The sequence below is a fragment of the Labrus bergylta genome, chromosome 20, assembly GCF_963930695.1.
Source record: "Labrus bergylta chromosome 20, fLabBer1.1, whole genome shotgun sequence".
Lineage (NCBI taxonomy): Eukaryota > Metazoa > Chordata > Actinopteri > Labriformes > Labridae > Labrus > Labrus bergylta.
In genome coordinates this window covers 5,114,465-5,140,655 of record NC_089214.1, presented here as the reverse complement: position 1 = coordinate 5,140,655, position 26,191 = coordinate 5,114,465, and the positions used below count along the sequence as shown (strand labels likewise).

The 26,191-nt window shown below is 39.0% G+C and overlaps 1 protein-coding gene across 1 annotated transcript in view; it reads right to left on the bottom strand.

Moving 5' to 3' along the window:
• Positions 1 to 3,011: 3,011 nt before the first annotated feature.
• Positions 3,012 to 26,191, bottom strand: part of tmtopsb (teleost multiple tissue opsin b) — a 35,418-nt gene continuing 12,238 nt past the window's right edge. Inside the window, exons 2-4 of the mRNA XM_020633666.2 lie at positions 22,765 to 23,093; positions 9,354 to 9,587; positions 3,012 to 4,222 (exon numbers count right to left, since the gene is read on the bottom strand). Coding sequence (XP_020489322.2) covers positions 3,920 to 4,222; positions 9,354 to 9,587; positions 22,765 to 23,093 — 866 coding nt within the window. The 3' untranslated portion in view covers positions 3,012 to 3,919. The remainder of the gene's footprint in view (positions 4,223 to 9,353; positions 9,588 to 22,764; positions 23,094 to 26,191) is intronic.

The window sequence follows — 26,191 nt, the reverse complement described above, 5'->3', positions numbered from 1 at the left end:
CTTTGTTTTTCTCTTTTACCACAACAGAAATGTCAGTTCACCACTTAGACCTGTGAGTGGTCAACATGTTTTAAGCAGCAGATCTTTTTTTTTTAAATGTGCATGCGATCTTTAGACAGAACAAGAATTTCTGATGACGAGTTCTAAAGGAATATAAACATTTAAAATAAAATGTAAAATAGTCATCAATGAAAAACTGTCCTTTTTCATGCTTGAAAATGTTGAGTTTTTTTTTGTTTGTTTTTTACAGAACTGGAAAGATTTTGAATTTACGTTCATAATTTACATTCTTAGCCAAAGAGAATTTAATTCTGAAGTTGAATCCAAAAATAAAACTCATTAAATTTGAATTCAGGGCAATAAATAGTTACTGTAAAAGATCAGACCTCTAAATGACATATGGGTTTCCATAACAACTGAATCTTTTTGACATTTTCTCCTCACCAATATCCATAATCACCCTGAAAAACACAACAATTAAAAACCAATTTAAACCCCCTCTCTTCATAAGTCTGCTAATGAGGATGCATGTAACGATTTCGTGGAGAGACACGCTCACTTTTCCAATGTGAGCGTGCTAGGATTCGATCCTGTAACAAATGACGCAGTGATTTGGTGAGAGAACAACCCTGCTTAATCCAATAACAACAGAGTCAGAGAAGGGACACACTGAGGACATGTCATGCATTGAATTGTTAATAATGGAGGTGTTTACTTGCTGTTTCTGAGTTTCTGGCAACAAAGGGACTCTGGAAATGAGCTCATTTATCTTTGCTGACTCATCTTCAGTGTGTAAATCAATGTTTACTTGCTGTAACCACTGAGAGTCAAATGAGTTAATCCATATTATTAAAGGTCGTTGGTGATCATCGACACTGACATCTCTTTAACCATCTTTAGGTCTCGAGTACATTGAAAGTGCTACTATGGGACGACTTAAAGGTCCCATACTCTGCTTTTTCTGGTTTTATCTGCTCTTTAGTGTGTTTTCCATGTGTCCTGTGCATGTTTAGGCACATCTATGCGCAGAAACGCGGCTTCTCCTACCTCCTCCTGTTAGCTGTAGCATTAGCTGCATGTAATGCTCGGTTTTTTTACAAATGAATCAACAGAAATCAGGGACCAAGTTTGTTGTTTGTTTCTATTTTTTAGATCATCAGTGGGTTGAGGTTGATGACAGAGGCAGACAAATAGTTGGTAAGGTTAACTGCTTTCCTGCCATGGGCAAAAATTTGGTGTGTAGCCATTAATGTTGCAAAGTGAGAGAAAGTTTTTTTTGCGTCAAGATTTTGTAATACTTTACCTTAAAAATCCCTTTTATTATTTTCTGCTCAAAAATGTTTGCTTGCTCTAAGAAATATTGCTATTTGTGTTAATCAAATATGGTTGATTTACACTTCAAATATAAAACATTACATAAACATATGGAGCTGAGCAGACTTACAACTGCACACTTCAATTTGTGACATTTATTGGCTGCAACTCGACATTGTAATTTAATTATAATATGAACTCTGTGTCCTGACGTTCCATCACAACAGAACAACAATTTATTAGAAATTGCATAAACAGGGCTGCTGTTAGTTTGGATGTCTGGAACTGATAATCAGTCCATACTTAATCAGTTTGGTTATATATTCTGTGTCTCTGTGTGTGATAAGACCAAGGCTCATTCACTCCTCTGTGTTTATTATTGCATCCTAGACAGACAGCGTTATCTAAACACAGACAGATATAGATCTATTTTACGGTGCAGATTTGATGTTGTTGAATCTTTAAAGTGAAACTCTGAAATGCTGTAAAGGGCTATTTGTGCACTAACGTTAGCAATGTATATGAAACCCAGCTGATTCACTTATTTCAAGGATCTTGAAGGATCATGTCAAGGATATAATCAATGGTCATGTTTGGGGATTTCTACTACAGTAAAGAGAGAATGGTGATGCACAATTAAACCAAGGTACACACCACAAGAGAAGTCGATTTGATGGTTCCTTTAGATCAACTTTCCAGGTTTTCCTGAGGTGTGAGGGATGTTACGAGCGCTATGACTTCCCTCTATCTGATATCTAATCACAAATACTAAAAATGTTCTATATTTGCAATCTGAGAACCTGTTGTTTTAGGGAACCCGAGGACAGCAAAGCATGCACTCTGTGGATTGTCACAAGGAACCATACGATAGCCAATCAGGAAGAAACTAAAAAAGGAAGAACAGCAACTACAGAAGACCAACCTTCACTCACCTTCAGCTTGTGCTGGAGCATGTAAACAGCTATTTCCAAGACGTAATCCCAATTTTTTCCTTTTTTTTACGTCATTAATTTACAGGGTAGTCCAAAAACTATGATCGCCAATTATTCCTGCCCGTCATCTGCCATGTTTGTTTACTTTTAAGTCATGTTTGACCTTGAGAGATCTTCAGGACTTGGATACCCTCCAGATAAGGAAAACCATTTTCCACATATGCACTCCAGAAAATTAGTAGAACGTTTTCCTCAGGCTGCGCTGGAAATCTTCCTCAGTTGCTTGTTCACATGTGCGCCTCACAGCAAGAGGCTACCCCTCTCAGACGGAGTGAGGAGGAAGCTCAGGAGTCAGGACATGATGTAAGAACAACAACAATGGTAGACAAAGCAACAGGGTCCGACCTAATGATGACAATTTTTGCCTTTCTATCAGGGCTTTGTGTGGTTCGACATATTCTGTATCAACCAAGGAGCTTAGAAGAACATGATGGCAAACAGAAAACATGCATACACACGTTGGCTCACTCTGACTTCATTGGGAAATATTATAATAATAATAATTCATGGGTTTTTTTGTTCACCAAGGCAAAGAATGTTATCAGGGGCATTTATCTTCTTCTCTCCCTGTAAATAATGTCTGTGTTAAAAATTACATAGATCAATCAACACATACAAACACAGGGGAAATCCTGATGCAAACAAAAACACACACACACACACACACAAACACAGAAAAAGAGTGAGACATTCAAACCTGTTGGTGTCATGATTTAATTTATGTAACATAATCAAAGGAAAAAAACACCAAGACACAAAAACCACGTTTCCACTTTGCAAAGAGAAACAGCAGAAACATCAAGACAACTCAAAGCAGTGAAATCTCTACATGTTCCTCATAGTACGGTGAAATGTCCCTTTAAATGATTTCATTAGGATCCCAGTGTAGAAGACAGAGGGCCTATGTGCAGCAGAGTGTAAAGAAAGGCATAACATCTTCCCAGTTCTAAATTGCATAAAATTGTTCCAACAAATATTTAATTCTCTGTTTCAAATCCTCAATTATCAGCCATGGAAATGGGGTCAGGGAGAAACGCTTACCCGCTTCTTCAAACGAATTATCGTTGCAAAAAAAAAAAAAAAAGAGAAGAGAATAATCCTAGTAACAGAAGCTACACACTTGAGCTGTCAAAATACCTCTTTGCCCCGTTTACTGAAAAAATACAACCAAACAGTTAATGAAATCTCCACCAGACAATGCTGTGCTTATTCCAAAACGTTCCTGAATAATTCCCCAGATTAGGAGAGAACATCATTTTGTGACATAACAAAGATATCTCGACCTAGTTATGTAGATTCTTCTGTCTGTAAAGGAGTCTGTGGTCGTAACACGGAGAACTCTGCTCAGCCCCGGTCTCCTGCTTTGTATACAGAGCCTCTGGTAAGCAGGATAAGACTGGCATTTTGTGTGTGTCCCTGTTTGCCGACTTCACAGAGCAATGATAACCTGCTCTGGGATTAGGACGTCCCTGCTTGTGTTAAGGATTCCCACTGAGCTCACTTTGCACTCGCTCTTTTCTACTATTAAGAGGATTTGTTTCTTAATTGGAGAGCTGCACCCCAAGTCTCCTTTCTGTAAATGTTCACCTCCCGTTGATGTTGATGATGTTTCTCTATTCCCTGTAGTACGCCACCAGAAAGAGTTTTGGTTTGGGACTGTTAGCAGCAGCAGCAGGAGTGTAGGAAGCAGCAGAGTTGTGATTTGAAGGAGATGGAGCCCCCAGACTGACTCGCTGTGAGGAGTTGTGGATGGAGAGGGGCGTGGGCTGGGCAGGGGAGGGCGCAGGAGCAGACACGGGGTGTGGTTTCTCCTGGCGGAAGTTGCGAAGCGTCTTTGTCGCTCGTGAAAATGTCTTTAATGTGGAGCCTCGCTCAGGGGTGGAGCGTCTAAAGAACGCCCTGAAACACCTGTAGAACTTCACAGAAAAACATACACAGGATTACTAAAACGATTACAAGAGCCATGGTTATATCAGGTCCATTACAGTGCACTATACAGTCACTGTACTTATGAAGAATAGTCATGGAAATGTATCTATAATGCACATTTCAAACACAGAGGCAACTTTTAGAAACAATCAGCAATACATTTCAGCGTACATTTTTTGCAAAAAAATGTATTAAAAACAAAAAATATATACTTTAAATTAGAACCCAAACGATGAATTGGCCAGCCGATAATAACGGCTGATATTGCCATATCCACAATGCACTGCTGTGTTGAAATGAGCCAGCTGCAATGAAGTGTTTTGATCAAGTTTTATGGAGTAAATTTAACCTCGTATCAATCAACATTAAATCATCAAAGAAACCTCACTCCATCAGTTTTGATCCAATGACCCAACAGTGATGTAAAAATATCACTAATTCTGGGCCAGTGATACTGGGACAAGAGTTTTAACCCACACTGGATTCATTTTGAACTCACTGATTTTGAGAATGCTGTTAGAATACGGATATAAATTGTAAAGTAGAACAACTAGCTGCAGTAACATACCGGTAATCACAGTATTTGTAAATGTACCAGCAGTAGTAGTTGTAGTTGTAGTGTTGGTAGAACTATAAGTTGGAGTAGTTGTTGTAGTAGTAGTTAATGCTGGACTAGTAGAGTTAGTGTGTCACAGTACTTCTTGCACTTTTAACAGTATAGTATCAGCAGTAAAAACCACCGGTGTTAATTATTATCTAACATATGAATCATTGTAGGACATTTACATACATACATATGCATACATGCAGGAATGACTCAACATCATTTAGCTGCAGCTCAGTCATCTTTTTCTTCTCCTCCATGTCTGATTCCAGTCCAGCAGGCAGCGTGCCCCCCCTGGATAAACGTAGTATACTTAGTATACTCTCTGGTTCCACACGTATACTTTAAGTCTACTACATTTCCCCAGGGCGCCGCATATCAAACAGGCGTGCTGCATGAAACAGTTTCGGGTGCTTTTTGGAGTACCATACTTAAGCAGTTGGATGACAATTTATGGTATATGACCCAATTAAGTTTTTGTTCCCCGCCAGCGGAAATGATGCTGTTGTCAAAATTAGCTCTCCGTTTTAAATCTTCTCAAATCCTAATGTATTCATATACCGGAGAGATGATCTAGCTCTAGTAGAGGGGTGCTGGTTTAAAGAGCAAAACCTCCAGGGACAAATAGGATGGGCGTGTGAAATGGGAAGTGTGAAGGAGACAGAGACGTCTGAGGTGGAGGAGTGGGAGGACAAACTGACGTCACCTTGGATTACAGCTCAAACCAGACACAGATTGGGATCTTAAGGCCAAGGAGTGACCAAATCCTCAACTGCCACTCCAATTCTGTCTGCGTATATGTGTCTGTGTGTCTCCATATGAGGCTAACAGACACTTGATCTAACTGATTGTGTGCGGTCTGCAGTAAACTTTCTGTAGTATCCAGAAAAAAGCCTCAGAAAGTTGAAATAAAAGAGTTTTTTGAACACTACTTTTTAAAAACTACCATTATTATATAGGCTATCACACATCAATATAATATAGCACTTAAAGCACAATACTCCAAACACTCTTTGCAAAATTGCATTTTGTTGAGTCTGTTCAACAATGATGACGTTAAATAAAAGAGATTATTACAAACATGTAAGTAAAGATGTGCCCTGACGAGAAAATAAAAAGGACAGGGAGTGAAGAATTCTGGCAGATTTTCACACTTTGTTGCTTCTTCTTCTCCTGCAAAGCTTTCTTGTCATGCTGCTGCTCACTGCTACATTTACCCCATCACAAGAAGTAGTAAAGGGAGTGTTGTTTCTTGTGTTCAAATAACTACAATTTTCTCTGTTCCTGTCTCAAAAAGCTCTACATGTCAACATCCTCTCTGTCACCAGTGTCTAAGAAACACAGCTTTACATCGATAAGGAAAAGAACCCATTTATAAAATACAACAAATTCCATCCAAAGTAGAAATGTCAGGTTGCTTCCAGAGCTGTAGCTTCAACTAAGTTTGACATTTTGCAATATGAAATAAGGATTAAAGAGGCGAATGTTTATTACTTTTTCACTGATTTAGTCAATAGCCCTTATCAGACTGCCAGCTAAAGGCGATATTTAGGACCTAACGTTGGGATGAGCTTGATTGGATAGTGAGCTTCATCAAAGCTTTTTAATTGGTCGAAGAAATTAATAAACGCTGAATGAGTCGTCAGAGATTTGGAAAAATACACAAATAATGCTTTATTGAAATATATTTGGCAGATAAATGAATATTTAACACAGGGGAAATTCCCACCACTGAATTTGTAATTTCATGGGGACTTGAAGTTATTCTCCTTCCTTCTGTAATTGTGACAGTATCTGGGTAAATATCGTATTAGTAATTAGTAAAGAAAATTAAATGAAAACTAAAGCGAGCTGTAAATACTAAATGTGTTCTCACGTTGGCTCATCTCAACTTCCTCTTTAAGTTTGACAGAAAAAAGTCAGGATGAAGAATGTTGCTGTTTGAATTCACACGTGGCCCAACTAGAGAAATCGCCCTTGAGCAGAAGACATTCTTCAGTTGTTAGTAAGGAGTGCTTTCCCAGGGAATTTGTAATGGCTGTTAAAATTCAACAGTAATATCCTATATTAATGTAATCCATAGAGTCAGATGTGCAGATTTTCATGTTAATGTTGTCTGTATAGTGTGTGAGTGAGAGTCTCCAGAGCTCTTTCATCAGGCCAGCTTGGCGAGAAGAATCTGTTCTTTGAGGTTTTGGTCTAAATGGACCACAGTCTCCTCCCTCAGAGGAAAAGGGTTTCAAAGTGTATCGGGTTGAACGAGTCAGCAATAATTTTTCCAGCTTCCCTCAGGGTCCTGGGAGACTGGTTAGACCTTATAGTTCATCATACCATGCAACCATTTACGCTTATTTCCAGGACAATTTTAGTTTTGTTCAAACCCTGTGTAAGAATTTCACAAAAACAGGAAGTTGATATGAAGGAGTTCATTTGGACAGTGTTATATCAAAAAAAAGAAAATTCACAGAAATACATCAGTTTTGACACATTTTGCAGAAACTGTGAATTATGTAATTTCCCATGAAGGCAGCTCAGGTCTGCGGCATGAATCTGTGCAGCGCTTTAAGTCTTCAACTCGCCTCAACACATTGCTGCCGTAGGTATGGGCTGGGAGGAACTGAAGACTGAAAGCGCCACACAGTGCGGCCACCTAAACGTCCATCTCCGGCTCTGAAAAGTCCCATTAGTAGCTTCATACATACAGCAAAAAAAAAAAAGAAGAAGAAGCCTTCACTTGGAAGCAGTCATCAAAGAACCTTAAATGTCTCCTGAGCATAAAAAACGGCAGTCCCGTTAGAAGAAAAAAAAAAAAAAAAGACTGACAGGCAGAACTGAAGGAATCGCAGATAAAAAAAAGAACTGAGGCAGATAAAAGGGTGTGACAGAAGAAGGAAAGGTCACCGTCGCACTGTATTTCGCTGATAGTAACATCACATGCTAATCACAATCAAAGTTACCTTTCACAGATTAAAAGGAAGTTTCTTCACACTAACACATTCTGACTGTCACCTTTTCTCTTTCATCGTCACATTTCAACTTCCCCCCCCCTCCTCTTTCATCTTAATGTGCTTCCTTTGGTCCGTATTTCAGTCATTCACAGTTTCTACTGCCCTATCCTACCTTAATTCATTACTTTTCATTCTCTCTTTTACTCTCTTCTTTTCTTAAGGTTCATTTTTGAGCTTTTTATTTGGAGAAAGGACAGTAGATATAGTTAGAAATTGGTGAGAGAGTGTGGGGAATGACGTGTGAAAGGAGCCACATGTCGGATTTTAACCCGGGCCGCCCGGACATGGGCGTGCCCACTAACCACTAGGACACCAAGCTTTTTCCTCTGAGTATGTTTGTTATGACAGTTATGCAACAAAAAACTAAGGGCAGTTTCTTTTCATGTGGAAAACCTGGCGAGTAAACAAAACAAACTGATATTGATTCGGATTCTGCAGCTTGTGTCTTTCATTTCCACCGGATGAAGCAAATGTCACTGCCAACTGAGATGAGAAGCTGCTGTCTGCTCTTAACCAATAATAAAAACGTCAAAAGACAAGAAAATAAACAGTTCCATGAAAGATTCTTCAGGCTAGAAACCTGACAAATCCTGGTGTTGTTTTTGTTCTACTTGAAACTGGACCCCAACCTTACAGCCCACACAAAACAACTATTTCTACCATCATTTGAAGATTTCTGAGTTCTGGCCGTAAGCAAGGATCCTATTAAACAATGGAGTAGATACAGAAGACAATGTATTAGACTACAAGTAGGATAAAGCTGTTGTTGAACTCATGCTCACTAAACTCTACAAGATCTCTAAACAACCTAAGGATGTTGAAATTCTTAAAACGTTGACGTTTTTTGATACCTGTTTTAGAACAGTGCATTGTCTGTTGTTTGTATTTTTCATATTATCAAAAAGTACAGAAGCTTTGAAAAAAAAAAGTACAGATTTTTTTTACCTCCAAGCTGCTGCAATCAAAAGAGAGTCCTGTCTAAACTGCACAATTGTGTTGCCAGTGTATGTGTGCGATGACCCAATAATTGGTGCCTATGCCTTTTACTTTTTTTTTTTTTTGCTGTGGTATAGAAACAGATCATTGATTGTTAGATTTTTGTTGCTGAAATTCTGGCATTGTGACAACCTTAGAAAGACTAAACCAGAACAGAATTTAAACAGATATCCTAAAAGTTCACAGTAACTCTAGAGAGTGCAGGAGATTCTTGAACTTTAGAGTCAAGTTAACTTGATGTGAGCTGTGGCTGAAACCTGATTTTTAAATCTTCTCACTCACTGCAAACCTTTTCTTTAAGGGTTTAGTCATGGTGCTTTGGCAGGTCTTTCTAGTATTGTTCTTCCCACACACATATGTGAAGACATTAGTCCTAGATTCACATGCAAAAATCAAATGTGTGAGATAATCCAGCTGCAAAACAAAAAGTCATCATGAGGAACAATGAACAGGCTATGATGCAAATGGGAGACTTAAAAGACGAGAAAAGGAATCACTCTGTAAACTCACCTGTTTGTTCATGAATATGTAGATAAAAGGGTTAATGACGGTGGAGAACTTGGCCAGCAACGACGGCGTGATGGTTGCCTCTGGGGTCAAAAGATCACGGGGGCCGAAGGTTGCAAGGAGGGCCGCCACTCCATAGGGAAGCCAGCAGATCAGGTAGCACGCTACCATGGTGACGACCATCAACAGCACCCGCTGCTCTCTGCGCCGGGTCACCACTGAACTCGCACTGCGCACCTGAGAGAGGGGAAACAACTCTATTGGTAAGGACGGGCAAATTTGGAATAAAAGGAGAACCTTGTGGAACTCTGATTAGTTTTCCTGGAATTTGATAAACCAGAAGACAATCTTTGTTCTCTGTAAAATGTTCTGCATCAAGGGAGAGTTTAAATACAAGTCTCTCTTTAAGCAGCATCGTAGAGTTGGAACATATTAAGGAGATTCTGGGTCGATGTGCCACCATCTTTGACTGTGTGTCCCGTTTCAGCAGCATGGTAACATTTGAAAGATGAACTAGGCTGTTCCTCTTAGCAGATGTTTAAGTTGAGTCAAGTACACCGAAATGAACAGAGAGCGAAAAGAGGAGAGCTCGATTGATTTCTATTCTTAAGAACAAGACCGTCTTCATCATTACTTACTTCTAAGTGTGCTCTTTTTGAGAAACTAAGTGAGAAATTCATAGAGAGATCAATAAATGTGTTCTTTGCCTCGGGCGTCCCTTTTTAATCCCTCAGAAAAATAAATATCCCACAAAGCAATCCAGGAATGATGACAACATAAAACTCTGGTTGAATGTCAATAACACTTCACTGAAGTACAAGAATAATGCTTAACTCTATGATGACAGGGACTGATGGCTCTTAGCATTGTGTCCAAATAGTTAATCACACAAAACACAGCTTTGCATCTCTTAATTTGTTTCAGTATAATTTATACCTCTTTTATGTCTCTCTTCATGCAAAAAGCTAAATGCTAATGTGAAACTGGCTCGTCCAGCCTCTAAATAATCTTACTGTTAGAGAGCCAACTCGAAAACTCTTAACTTTTCCTTAGTAAGAAGTTTTATGTTATTCATTTTGTTGTTTCATTTTCCTTTGCCTGCTGATTCAGTGGAGTTAGTTAAAGTGGAAGTTAGTGGAGATTGAACATAAATCCTGGAGACAGTGAGTCTGCACTTTCACTGACTGTTATTGTTTCATTTATCAACAAGGACAGTCAGACAATGAAGACATCTGCCGAGGCCAATAGTCCAGTCTGCAGTGATGTACAGATCAACAAACCACTTTAGACGTCTGGATTGTTCCTGAAGCTTCTCAAGCTCCCAAAATTATGCCAAAAATATGGTTTCTGTCCAATGCAGCATAATCATCCTAGCTGTGCATTTCTTTTGTAACTTCCTTGGCTCACACCATCGAGTTTTGTAAAAATCCTCTGGTAGTTTTTCCATAATCCTGTTCACAACATGGCAAGAAATGAAACAAAAGCACAAAAAGTCTTACTTGATGGAGCTTAGTTATAAACCAGTCACTAAAATTTGGGTCAATAATTGATAAAAAAACTGTGGTCACAGAAACATCTATATTCAGTACTTCAAACTCTTGGTGGTCACATGGCTTGTTTTTCAAGCTCTCTCATCCTCGCCACCATTGTCATGTTTATTGCAGTGCTACAGTTTGATAAGTTCCTCCATCTCGGTTAAAGATGCCAATGACGTTATGTTCCTTCTAGAGGCTCTTCACGCCCACTTACTTCCTAAAAGTTCCTAATGACTCGGCTCATTAACTTTTAAATACTTGCTACAGCTACCAGAAGTTCCTGATTGCACCGTAGCCATGGACGGAGAGAGTAGACTGCACTACCCGGATAACTGATTTACTCTAAAAACATGGACAACTATATATTTTAACGATTGCTTAGGTCAATTTAGACACGACTTAATCTATTCCAATCTGTCGGTGGCTATTTCAATCTGGGTAAATTATGTTGTTTCTTTAAATGCATGTAAACATCTTAGTCCGACCTACATCGGACCACAGCGGACATCTCATAATCGGAGAAGAACACCTGGATAAGTCGTTCATAGTCGGCAAACTAACGACATGTATACTCAGCCATCGTATCGTAATCGGATTTCGCGTTCTGTGCATGCTCGAGAATTTAGCACTGACTCCCCTTCAATGAAAACTTGCCCCCTCACCTCAACCCCTGCTGTCTCTTGTGTTATCCTGTGTTCCTCTCTAAGAAGTCCAACCTTAAAATCCTGGTTTATGAAACAGAGCTGTGGGACTTGTTTCTGCGTTTACACCTCAGTACAGACGTTTGTTTTTTTGTTTTTTTTACATAAGTCTGCTTCTGCTAGAAACTGGCGCTTGTTATAACTCTCATGAGGGAAATATTGACTGAACTGAAGACACATTTTTGTTTCCTAAAGCTGCAAAAGCTCAAGTGATATTTAAACCCTAACAATCAGAGTTTTTCCTGGTTGCAAATTTTTTAGTTGGTTCTTAATACTGTGTATATGTATACATACAAATGACATGTGTGCAGTCCTCAGAATTAAAGGCCCAAAATGTTTATTTATAATATCAAGGAACTAAACTAAACTAGCATCTGGAGAGTACCAGTCCGGGAGCGAGATGAATCATTGAGTTCATGTTTTATTAATTTGCGTCTGATCCCCCTCTCGATCAGAAATATTTTCATCTTACCAAATTCAGGTCAGGCAGATCAAAATCATTTGTACAGTTACATATAACTTTTACACATTTACAGTGTTACAACCAAGCTTCAACCACTTTTCTTGGAATATGAAGCCAATGTGGAAGTGTAAAAAGCTGTAGTTCCTCAGGTGTCCACTTCCACATTTCCGTTCTGATCACATTGAGGCAAAGAGTTATGCATACATTTGCATAATCAGGGCCTAACAGGTGGGCGAGTTGTAGCTGTCTTTTAGGAGGATTAAGCCCTGCCTCAGCTGCAGGTTTCTAGGTTGACCGAATGTTTAGTTTATATATCATTTCCAATATGGTGACCACCATTGTGGGCTTCATAACACCTCTTCAAAAGTCTTCAGTCTATGGTTACAACCTAGAATTCAAATAAACGTTTTTCTTGTGACATTTTACCTTGTGACTAACCAACAATAGAAATCCAAAAACAGATATCAAAATAAATTAAGCTGAGGAAGCTGGTGGCACCTGAGCTTGCTAAGGGTTTGCATGGCAAGGCATACTAATCTTTCAATATTTTAAATGTTAAATTACTTTGAATGCCATGGAATGTCCCGTCCCATTTGTATGGTCTCTTTGTGTTGTTCCATTTCACACAACCAGATATAAAGCATGCAATACCAGGCCGATGAGAACGATAATAAACAGTGATACTCTGTGATAGTTGATCAATTGCAAGACAATCACACAATGATGCATCACCATATCTGATTAACTGAAGCATAATAAATGCCACTAAGAATGTAAAATACAGGCTTTGTATCTATGCATTGCAAAAAGGTTTCGGGTTCACCTCTTATCACGGTTCATCCCTTAGCTTCTGTTCAGTGCTGTCTGACATTATATCGCTGTCCTTTTCTTCTTTTTTATTCAGCTGTCAACTTTGTCTTTGAACTCCAGTCCATGTTGCCCTCATTTATGTAATAAGCTCCACTGTGAAGAGTCATGAAGCAGTGAGGCGCTGAGTCAATTTGGTTAGGAAAACTGCTCAGAGAATATTGAATAGTGATACTTTACACAAGCGATAAATGTATCAATGCTGTTTCAATGTTTTGTCACACCCCTTTAGTATTGGACAACAGTTTGTGTTATTTACCTTTTTTTTTTTACGATAGATTTTAGAGTCTCGAAGCATTTAGGGGCATCAAGCTGCTGTTTCCAAAGAGCACAAGTAAGTTGTTTGAAAATAATCAGTTGAATCTGCCCCCCTGCTGTGTGTTTGGAGATATTTTTGGCAGAGCTGTTTTGTCTGCCACTGAGCCCTCTTAATCAGCAAGAGTGAATTTTAAATCCTTAATTAGAATCCTGTTTAAAAGGGAGAGAGAAAAGACCTTATATAACAACATGAAATAAAGGCAATCCCCAAATCCTAGCTATAACTTCTACTGTTGGTGGCGGAGAAAAACTTAGGGAGATATATAACTCTGACAGATCGAATGGGTACTTCAGTCCAAATTCAAAACATTTATGTGAGCTGTCCTCCTCCCTAGAGTCGATGTGTATGCTGGTTGCCATGTAGTCTACCAGCGTCCTGGAAGCTTCAGTGTTTAGCCAGCTCTGCATCGGTCTTGAAACCTAACTGCGTTCTAACCTCATAGCAGCTCCGATATTTATCCTACTTTTACCACGTTTCTGGCAAACCAAGCAACGTCCGTAATGTCCATGTGAGTGTGCCTAAAAAACGCCTACCTTTCTCTGGTCAAAACTAAAACAGGCCATTCTGGACCAGAATCAAAACTTACATGGAGGACATAATGGCTGCTGAATTGTCAGAGAATCCAGCTCTTCAACATAGCATGTTTCCTTAATGTCTGATGATATAGTAAAGTCATTTGATGGTTTAATTCAGTAGATATCTTACATATTGCTCCTTTAAAGTCAAAAATATCCTGGCTTTCCTTCTTTAGCATAGCACAAAGACTGTGTTAAAACAGCCACTTTTTCCAAAAGATTTCCATCAATCTTCAAGCTTTCAACCTTTGAACAATTATTCTCCAAAGTAAATCATTCCCCTACATATCGCGGTGAGCAAACTGAACCCTCTCAATCCTGGACATAGGTGCTGTGTCAGCTGGAGAGGATGTCAAGGATGGAGTAAAAGAACATTTCACACCTCAGCACCGACTCATTCCTGTTGGCAGAGTACAGATGATGTGGCAAAACTTGGAATATGTTATGACATGTGACAGTGTCAGGTCAATAACGGACCAGACACTGTCACATCGTCAAGGACACGCTCCATCATTTTGCTACGATGACCAAGCGTTAATAGGGAGGAAAGGTGTTAGAAAGAGCAATCCGTTCCGCTACTGCTGTTCTTATTTATTCATATTTTTGCAGACAGGAATTTCAAACGCAAAAAACAATGTGAAAATAGACCAGGGCATGGGGATAGAGAACTACATCAGAACAGTTTGGCCGAGATCAGACTTGAACTAAATATCAGTTGAAGAAGTGGAAGTCCTTACAAGACAACAAACTCTTGTCGATGCATTTTTTTAACGTTCATCCCAAAATAGAGGACGTTTGGGAGTATGTAAGTAGTGATGGTTACATAAATTTCAACATACCTATCTATTCTATTAATAAAGGAACATTTAATGAGCTTTTATTTTTTTGCAGACCTGCACACCCAAACAGATGCAGTGGACGCAGAGCAGCCATTATGTGTACCCGTATGCATAGTTAAAAGCAAGTATATCTCCATCCTAAATCTCTATATTTACCTCCCAGCTATGGGAGGTGTATGGATCTGCTTATCATTCAACACACATTTTTTTATATACTATTTATTTGAATAAATTTAATCTTGAGATTAGAGATGAAAAATCAATATATTTTTGCAGGTATGTGATGCTTGGTTCTACCAGGTGCAGATTAGAAATTCGGCCAACAAACAAAACAAATTAGAAATTCCTGGTTGTTTATCATTCTGACTGCAAGGACAAAGAAGAGAAACTTTGTACATTTCTGTGCAACGCAAGAAATAAAAGTCCATGCTGAATCTTAAGTTTTGAGCTGACCAAGTAGGAATATAAAACCGAGGCACCCCAGAGCCCAGAGGGGCCCCTGAGACAAGGTAGAGATTTTGTATATATTTTTTTTGTAAGAACCGTATCTGTACAAGTGAGTAAAGATGTTCATTTTGTTGTCCTTCATTAACTTCCTCCCTAAACATATTTAAATTGACCAGGGCAATCAGAGAGATGAAGCAGCTTTTTCCTCTTTTCACAAAGACACACGACTGAGCCCATTCTATCCACCTGAGAAATAACCATGCAGGTAGAAGTGACTGTTGTTGCTGGAGTCAGCTTATACCAATATTGGTGTAACCCAGAGGGACGGACCCTGATAGCAGTGGGGGTCTCAGGATGAGGTAAGGTTGTCAGCTGCAGAGGCAGTGAGATTTTCACTAAAGTAAAACTTCACAGTTCATATCTGCTCCAAACTCTAAAAGAAAAGTGTCCTGACGTGACCGCTCTGCATTCATTGTGTTGTGCATGGGGCTTTATACGTTTAACATGGAGAACAAATGGTTAATACTGTGGCTCATTTAACCCCTTTTTTAAGACACTATCAAAAACCTATTATAGAGCAGAGAAAACATGCTGCAGCTGTGCTAAGAGCACTGACGCAGATGTAATCACTATTACAAAAGCAAGCTATTAGAGTAATAACTGTGACATGAAAAGGAAACTAATGATATCATCCAGGCAGAGGAATACGCAGATGGATGCACAAATGTATAATAATGGGCAATAATGCTAAAAATATTCCAGAAGAAGTGATGTTGAAGTTTTTTTTAAATCCCAATAAAAATTAATTTGGTGTCAAATAAAGACAAATGAAACTTGCAGTGAAATAAAAAATACTATAGCCTGAGAGAACTCACCTCCCCCTTCATTTTTGTCATGCAGAATGTTTCAGGTTTCAACATCGGTATAGACACAGACTCACACAAACAGGAGATTAAATCACACTCTGCAAAAAGAGGGAATGACTTTATGTGTGTCTCCTGTGAATGTGGAAAAATGCATGATGCTGTCTAAGCAGCGGATTATCCCCCCCCCCCCCCCCCAGTAACCTTACACCTATGCAGCTGAGAGACAACGGTACACACATTCACACCCAAACACACACACACACTCAGACAGCAGAGCAAATTAAACACGTCCCACGCCTGATGCCAATCTGTATCACTCTGGGCATTTTTCCTTCTCTTTCTCCATGGAAAGATGTATTTTGTTGCGGTTAATTAACAATTTTGGCAAAGATCTTTGCACAACATTAGATTATAAAATCGTCACATCACAACAAAAGCCGTGAAAATAATTAGGAATGATATCAGCTTATTAACTGAAATGGTTATCTGCGCAATTCTTGTTTTCATATTCTGGAAACATGTTTGTTGTAATGAGCTGAATAACCGATCAGTCTGGTTATTTCGATGACAGTGTAATAACCTGCAGTGCATTGCCACTGGCTTCGAATTTGAGATTGTAATCGGATTTTTTGTGTGTGTTTTTTTGGACAGCGCTACATTCAGCTCCAGGCAAGACGAAACACTAAATGCAAAACTAATGTATGAGACTAAAACAGTTATCTGTCACACCTTCAGGCAAGCTGACAACTCTGCAAAAAAATGAGTTTTTATCAATCAGATAAATCACAAGCAACTTCCTCCACCTTCCGTAAAATGTCATTAGTATGCGTCACCAAAGCTGCCGCCTGCATGAATCGTTTGGATTTGCTCGGCAGTTTCTTTGAAGTGGTCAGAAGAAATGACAGAAATGTTACCAAACCAGCTTGCTAAGCAGGTCACTTGCCCTATTTTACCAAGTTATGCACCTAGTACCTTTTAACTTTGATTTCTGAGTTGTATACACATGCAATTAATAGTAGCTCAGTCTGTAGGGACTTGGGTTGGGAACTGGAGGGTTACTGGTTTAAGTCACTATACCGACCAAAGTATGGAAATTGGTCTGGTTGCTGGAGAGGTGCCAAGTCACTTCCCGAGTATTGTCCTGAGCAAGGCACTTATTCCCCACCAGCTCTGGCATGCTCCAAGTGTGTAGCAGCCCCAGTCTGTTATCTCTCCGTTAATGCATGTCCATAGCTGCTGTTTATGCATATGTGCATAATGTGTATTTCAGGCCTATGTGAGTGAGTATCATCTCTCGCACTAACGGTGTAATCCAGAATATCCCCTCGGGGAATTAATAAAGTATGTAAATCTGAAAAATAATAATAAATCCAATAATCAGTATACTTTTAGGTTTGATTTGGTTCTTTAATATATTAACATAAACATAAGCAGCTTAAGATCTAGATTTTTTTCTTCAGATGTTGTCAAGCATTTTTCCACTGTGTGTTTTTCTGCAATTTGGTAGTCGGCTGGCTTGTTAACGGCTCAGATATCGGAGGGATTAAGCTTCAAATAAATCAAAAGAGGCAAAAATGATCCATGGGATTTGCAGGGAACTCCAAGGTGGGTTATGGGGTTGTCACTATGTCCAACACACTATACACAATGTCAATTGATCTATTCTATTTATTTAAGTGTATGAAATAAAAAATAATCACACAAAAGGAAAATAAGAGACTCACTACCAAATCTGTGTAAATAAATTAAGCACCAAAAAGTTACAAGGAAAATATTTCAAATTTATCAAAAAAACAGAAAACAATAAATAATTTAATCAAATGGATTATAAGCAAAATATTTTGATTAAATCAAATTCAATTTGATAAAAGATATTAAAAACTTCAATAGTCTGGGAGTCATCTGCATAGACATGAAAGCAGATTAATTGATTACCTAAGACATGTTATTGAAATTACTAAAGGACTAAAGATTGATCCCTGAGGTACTCCATGAGTGAAAACACAAACACCACTCTCCAAATAAGGCTTAAAAGTTGTAAAGGCTTTGTTACTGCTTCAAATTCCCTTTCCTATTCTTTGTTTATAGGTTTTTATTCCATTTTTAGTGCACTTTTGTTTAGACTCTCAGAGATTTGTTTTGCTGCTGAGAGCTATGGCATTAACAAACTTGGAACAGTTCTAATTGTTCTGATTTTCACTCCCATAATTTTAACTTAGATATGATACTACAGAAGTCAAAATCAAAACATATCAATACCTGTTTCGGTATCATGGCAACAAAAGTAGAAGTCCTAGGCAGCCAGTGTTGGCTAGTTTCCAAAGATTGCAAGGACTGTAAATGCCTGCACGCCTTAATTGCACAAATACATTTGCAAACATTTTGTGCAACTAAGACAATGTCACCTCTGTTGTCACATTCTCTGCTCTCTGTCTGTATATACATACTATAATTTGCACATTTTAGACACATTAGACACTAATGGTCTGATTTCTTGATTAACAGCCGTATGTACCGACTTTTTAGGTAAAAACCATTAACAGATTTGTGTTTTTTGTAAATGTTGAGTAGTTTTTTTAAATGGTAGAAAGGCTGTTGAGAGAATATGTTGCTCTTTAGTAGAGACAAAAATCAGAAAAAACTGCCAGCCTGATGAATACAAAATTTAGTCCAAACTCTTCCTAGGGCCTTTTTTCTCGCCACTGTCTCTTCTCTCTGTTTATGTCTCTATCTCCTTTTCTTTACGCCTACGAGGCTCCATCTCTATACCTGCTGCCTTTCCTAATCTGACACTGACAGGACACACGAGGCTTTGAGACTTCTCACTAGATCTGGCTCTGTTTTCTTTGGTCCCTCTGTTTAATTCATTCAAAGGGCCTCAGCAGCTCAATGACAGTCTGTTGAGACTCTTTCTCTTCGTGTTCCTCTTCCCTCGATCTCAGTGGGTTTAATGATGACTCTGAGCAGATGCAAAATCTTGTGCCGCTCTCAAAATGACATCAAGTGAGGAAACACACTCATCTCTTTAGTCTAAAGGTCAAATTCAGGCAGTGGTGTAAAAGAATGTCTAATCTCCAGTGAGTGGAAATCGTCCAAATTAATTTCAGGGGTCTGGCATGAGCACTAATGGGAAATATTTTTGAGCACAAGCTCTCTAACAAAACTTAAACATTCTGCTACACTGCTCACTTTCAGTTCATGAGCAAAGACAAAATCTGCACCACTAGTTGAACCTATACAGATTAAGTGTGTTTTATGTCATAATCCTTATTGGGTCACATGAATTATGAGTTTTACAGTTTTGTCTTTAGCTCTCATAACAGATGTTTCCCTCGAGGTGATTTGGTCATGACTCATGTTTTGGAGTCTCCTCCATCTGTCAAACATCATCATACCTCAAAATAGTGCAAGAAAAAAGTAGATACTTGCATAAACTATGAACCTTCAGATGGAGCAGAGTCTAATTTAAAGTCTAAATATTTTATTTTAATCCCTTATTGGGAGAAACCTCTTTCCAAAAGATCAGAAACTATTGGGCTGTCAGTACTGAACATTTCTAAATGGATGTGAATATTTGTAATTCTGGTTGCTAGATAGCCTAGTGGTTATCTTATGCGCCCCATGTACCAAGGCTTTGGTCCTCATCCCAGCGTCCATGGGTTTTAAATCTGACCTCTCTGCATGTCATCCCCTCTCCTCCTAACTTTTACCTTTTTTTTTTGACATAATGTCCCTTGAGACGATGTGAAACCCTGTGTAGCCGTGTGAAAAAATGGGCTGAATTTTTGCTTTTTTTCTGAAAGTTTTCTTAACTTACAACTAGTAGGTCAGCCTGAATTTATACATTTTTAATCGACATCAAAATGTGTTGCCTAGGAACATCCCTAGTTGCAGGCTGACCTCCCTAGCATTAGGCTATTTGGTTCAAATCATCACCTCTGTCTCCCCACATTTCCTGTCTACAATCCAACAATGAAGAAATCTGAAACCTTCTATTCCTGATTGTTTTTTATAATGTATTAAAAATGGCACCTTAATAAGACCCTCCACCATAGAGCAGCAAGAGAAAAGTTCAGTGTGCTAGGAGGCGCTGATGAAACCCACAGAGGCATGGTACATGAATCAGCAAATGATGTGGCAAATTAAATTCTTGTGCAAACAGCATCAACATGTCAACACCCAGAGCTCAGAGAAAGTGGGGCTCATGGCCGCGAACAAACACATTTAACCATCCCACACAAAGTTAGGAGAGGATATGTGACGCACAAGCAAACGTTTAGGGAAGACTAATTCTTAAAGACACTCTGTGAGCATGTCGCTGCCAGTAAATTAACAAATAGAATAGATCCAGCCTGTTGATAAAGGTAAAATAAGGTCAGCTCAGACGTCTGGCACCTAAAGTCTACATACAAAAACACTCATTTACAGCCGTTTCCTAAATTCACATACCGTTTATCTTACCGGCTTTTGCATATTGGTTTTGGCATATTAACAGGTAAAAATATTCAGTCTTAAAATACTATAATTGACTTATAAAACCCACACTGCATAATTAGAGTGTAATTGTACACTATTAAAACACCCACACTACCAGAAACAATATGAAGCCTACTCTTAATGGGTGTGTGCGTGTTCACAGCTTAAGAAAGCGTTATGGTCCCCTATGATTAGCGTAGAGTGGGCGAGGAGATCTGTAGCCTTCAGGTTTAATCAAGTGTCTCAGCAGAGAGTGTGGTGAAGACAGTCGGCTCGAATCGTGTCATTAACATGATCAGCCCGTAGTCAGAACGTCTGTGCTGCTCTCCACTTTCAGTCCTCTTCCATTACTTTCAGTACTTTTCATTTCACTCTCATGGTCTCTCACTCACACCAGGGGGTTTCCTCCTCAACTTTCCTCCGACCTACTCATACTTGTTTCCTTAAATTTGTGTCACTGTAACCCAAAACTATCACTCTAATCCTGGTTAATGGCATTGAAACAGTAGCATCCTGCCAAGTGAAGCTAAGCCTATTTTTTTAGATAAGCGCAGGATTTTGATCATTTTTGGCTTACAGTTATTGAGTTAGAAGAAGAGGAAAGCACCGCTCTCAATGACTTCAAGCAACAACACAACTGTTCATGATCTTGACTCAGTGAAAGTCAACCAAATGTTGATTATTAAGAAAGAGGTTGGTGTGGTGGGGAAATGGTTTTGAAATGAAAATAATCTGCAGAGTAAAGGTACAGTCACATTGTATTTCTTGCCTATAGATCAGTTTCCCTTTGTCATTACATTTCAATCAATCTATCTTATTCCAGTCAGGAACAATCTGGTCATAAATTTAACAATTTTATTGCGAAAATGGAAATATCGTTTTGTTTAGTGTTGAAGGCTCTGCTCGAAGGTTTCTTCTATAGGCTAGCTGAGCAGCATGCTACTGCTTTCCCCAGAGCGCAGTGCTTAACCCCTTACAAAAGTGAACCACAGGCTCGAGGCAGAAAGGAGGCAGCTGGAGTGGTGGAGGCAAAGCTTTGCCAGCAGCAGCTGAATGTGTAGCATTGGAGCAGTGAGACAGGAAGTTGGGTTTAAATGGTCCGTCTTGATGTTAGAATGAGCTGTGATTGGTGTGTGTGATTACAACAATGATTCAGTCAGCTGGCTGTCGGCTGATTACAGCTAAGGCGTATGACCTGCATGAACTAACGCAGAGCTTTATTTGTATCGCACCAATTCATGACAAATGTTATCTCAGGACACTTTATAGCAAGAGCAGGGCTAGACTGTACTCTTTGTTATATTGAAAAATTTAGCACACATTTCCTTTTTCACAGTGATTTCAAAGTTCATTGTTTGTTTGATAAAGAGAGACTAAAGTATTGTACCGTATTTAGTCATTAGATTCAGTAAATAATCTTCATTTAAATGTGAATATTCTATCTTATGCCTTCAGTGTTTACCCTAGGTTTAGAGCTCTGGGGGAGGGGAGACGGCAGTCGGACACCGCCACAGATACTAAAAGGGATCATGATGTTCATGCGTTTCTTTAAATGACAGCAGTTATTATAGCAACTGAACAATTATTTGAACTTGTAACCGTCTGTCCTGCTTAGTTTTTGTTCCTGCATCTCCCGTTTTTGAGCGCACCTGAATGCATCTCTCATTGTCTGAGTAACCCTGAATGCAGCATGCTCACAGCGCATCCCCAGAGAGAGACAGAAAAGAAAAGTCTGAAGTAAGCTTGACCATCAAGGGGGGCAGGGGTTGCTAATATAATGGTAGGGGAAACACTGGCCTTTATTAATTTGACCTGTTTAAGCAAATGCCAATGAACCACAAAAAAAGCAATGAAGATTTATCTGGATTTGATAATTGTTGTCAAAATATGAGTTAATTTAAAAACTCAACAAAAAAATGTAAAAATTCTACATAACAACTTTTAATCTTGATTCTCTTAAAAAATGTAGTTCTTAGACAGCTGGTTTCCTGAGCTGTTAGCTACAAACTGCTTACTAATGTATTTGAGACAACAGGTCTTGTGTACTTCAGTTAGCTTAGCCTGGCTCACAGCTGCTAACTAGCTAATGCAGTTCAAGACAGTTGGTTTCTTTAGGCTGGTTTAGTTAGCTTTAGCTTGGCCTGCAGCTGCTAATGTTTTTTCATCCTGAAATTTAAAGTCTTTCTTTCCGGTGGCTTGAACTAATTTCAAATCTAACATACGTATATTGCTTCTTCTGACTCATAGACACCTTCTCTGAGCTCTACAACTCATAACAGAAGCACATTTTAATATCTGAATACCGTGTTGTTTTTCAGAATCCCACCTGTCTGATGGCTTGCAGTAGCTTGCCGTAGGAGTACACGATGACGCAGAACGGCAGGACCAGGCAAAATGTGAACAGGCAGATGATGTAGGAGATATTGTTTGCTGTCTGGGTCCTCCAGTCCACCGAGCAGGTGGTTCCAGGACCCTCTGGGCCGTAACTGCTCCAGCCCAGAAGAGGAGGTACAGTCCAGGCCACGGAGTAGAGCCAGGAGAAGGAGATCCCTATCAGAGCTGGGCGAAAATTTCGTCCGTCGGCGACCGTGGTTGCCATCATGGTGCAGTAACGCTCATAGGACAGAACGGCGAGGGAGATGAGGGAGACGATGCCTGAAGAAGAACAAAAAAAACAACAGGTGTGTAACAAAATACTGTGGCATATTTTGGCACAGAGAAAAGCTGAAAACATCGGCTACCATATAAAGTAAATCTCAAAGTACCATTCTTCTAAGAAACATTGAGCAGATTTCTCTGAATGTGAGCATCTGTTCAAATTCACTCCAAGATAATTGCAAAGCTGCTTTTTGATGAAGATTGAGGCTCGTGCTCCTTATGAGGGTTTTGTTGAAAGACAACAGAGGTGTTCAAAGAATAACATCGGCTAGAAAAACAGACAAAAGGAATAAAAAAATCTTTATCTTCTGAGATTTTAAATCGATTCATAACTTGGCAAATCAGTCACTCCCTGCAAAGTGCTCAGGCTAGCTCTTGAACTCAGTAGAGCCAAAGAAATTCAGCCAGTCTCACAGAAGACTGGAGTAGATCCTGAAGTACGTGCTAATTCAAAAATAGACTTTGAATCCATGGATCCATGAACCCAGAATTGATTTGAATAGAAAATAGATTCTGAATCGAATCGTGACCCCAAGAATCAAAATCGAATCAAATTGGAGACACCCAAAGATTACCAGCCCGAAAAGGAATCATGATACGTCACATCCATTGCTTGTAAAAAAATGGCTCATCAAAAGTAGTTATACCACACTTGCATTTCAAACCAGTCTTATTTGTTTTCAGCAGTTTGAATTCCAGAAAAGAAACAGTGCCTTTTTAAAAATCGTTTTCCTCTTGATTCATCTGCACACAGTTTTCTTGATTACTTTCTTACCCTAACCCTTGTTGCGTCTTTTTATAGACAATCCTTTTTAATAATCCTCATTACAATTCTTAGAGCTGAAAATGACCAATGATAATGTCTGATTGTGTGCAATGCGAATAGATTCCCTTATGATCTTCAACTAATCCTCACATCTGAAAACCTGGACCAGTCAAATAACTTTTTTTTTTCTTCTTGGAAAACGACTGTAAATATAATAATGGATTATGAATGTAGTTGCCCAATCTCTGTTCTAGTTCCAATGTTTGTTTTTAGTCAAATGCGGATTGAACTAAAAGCCTGTTTTTTGTTTGTTGTGGTTTTCAACGAGTTAATCATCATTAGGTTTTTATCCGTTAACTGTCCTCACACTGGAATAAACAAGCCAAATAACAATGATTAACCTGAGAGCAGGGAAGGAGGCAGCAGTCTTTTCTACATGTTAATTGTTTAATCGATGAATGTGTCCTGTTGAATAAATTGTTCCTGAAATGACTTAATCTTAAATCAGAGCTAATCAACGCAAACAGAGAGCTAAAGTGCCGGTCCAGGGCCACTTCACCTCCATTACTCTGAGTCCTTCAGGTTCATAGCCTTTGATTGCTGACAATCAGTGCACCTTAGTGCCAAATGAAGGCGTCTGATTGGCTGACACTGTGCTGTGTTAGATGCTAACAGGTTGTTGGGGTCGTTGGTGCATGTGTCAAGAGAACAGGAGAGAGTAAGATTGTGAGAGTCTTGAGAATTTTGGAAATAATTTCTGTGATTATCAGCGTAAATGCAGTGTGTGTGTGTGTGTGTGTGTGTGTGTGTGTGTGTGTGTGTGTGTGTGTGTTTGCAGGTAGATAAAGAGGCAGTAAGAGCTCTCTTGATTAATGACTGGAGCACTCTTGCTTGATAACGCAGGGGGATGTTGCAGGTCTACTCTTTCAGGTCAGAAAGAAACTTCATATGCATGCTGTGAATAAAACACGGTATCGAAGGGAGACTTATATCCTGGGATTACACCAACATACATTTACCCCATGAGCTGAAACTTTACCCATGTTATAAGCATCCAGCATTGTATCACTATAGGTGAGTTTTAAAATGGGAATCAGCATTAACAGGTCAGCTTTAACTAATATTACACAACATTAGCAACATTAGATATAAGATAGTTTAGCTGGTAAAGGGAAAGAAGGGGGGGGGGCAGATAGCCTATAGCGGTTATGTTGGGCGCCCTATGTACAGAGGCCTTAGTCTTTGTCGCCGTGGGTTTGAATCCGACCTCGACCCTTTACTGCATGTCATCCCCCACTTTCTTCTTCCAAATGCTTCCTGTCTCTCTTCAGCTGTTCTATTTAATAAAGGCAAAAAATGACCCAAAAAATATCTTTAAAACAAAAAAAACAAGTGAACAGATTGTATCTGAGGTGTTATGAGGTCCATATTTGTATTGTCCTTGTTTAAAAAAACTGCCTCTAACAATCTGAGACTTCTCTGTTGTTGATCTAATTACAAACTTTTACAAGGTCCCACACGTTGCTGGTCACAATGGTTCCAAATAAGTAGAACTGCCCTCCAGAAATGTGGTGGATTTATTTTAAAGGCTTTATATGCGATTTATTGATCCAGCAGATGTCGCCCTTGAGCACCAGCATGAAACCAAAACAACTCGCTCTGCATTGTTGTGTTAGCATGCTAATGCTAGCGATCTTTATTATGCTCGTATCTTCACACTGCATGTAAATTTACCTGAAATGAGCGTGATCTAGAAACACAGTTAAGCAGTGAGTACAGTATGTTATTCTTCTTTTCTCTAGTCCCTCAATTAAACAACTTTTATATGTGAGGGGAGGAGTCAGCCGGCCGTCCTGGCGATGTAAACAAACTGAAGATAGGACTCTGAAAACTCTGAAAACATCACAGTCAGTGGGACTCGGGTGTTACACCCATTGTAGACAGTCATGACCCACAGAGTTATTTTCAGAGGATATACTTTATTTCTACATTTAAGTGTGAAAAATCACATTTAAAGACTTTAAAGTTGCAGTTGATTACCTTAGGCCACTTTTTTGTAGTTAAAAAAAAATCTACATTTTCGGTTTCTAGATTGCTCATAAAGTCAATTTAAGTTCCTGTTTACCCAATAACAGAACAAGATAGTTGTTGTTTTTTTTTAAATCAAACAGTCTTTATTTAATTACAGGGAAACTGGAGCATTTCTTCATCACATTAAGTATTCATGAATAAATAAAAACACAAACTAAAAGCTGAATGAATTCATCCCTAAAATACTCAGGGGCCGCACAGCAAGCCTTACGCTCAACACTGACGAATATAATCACTT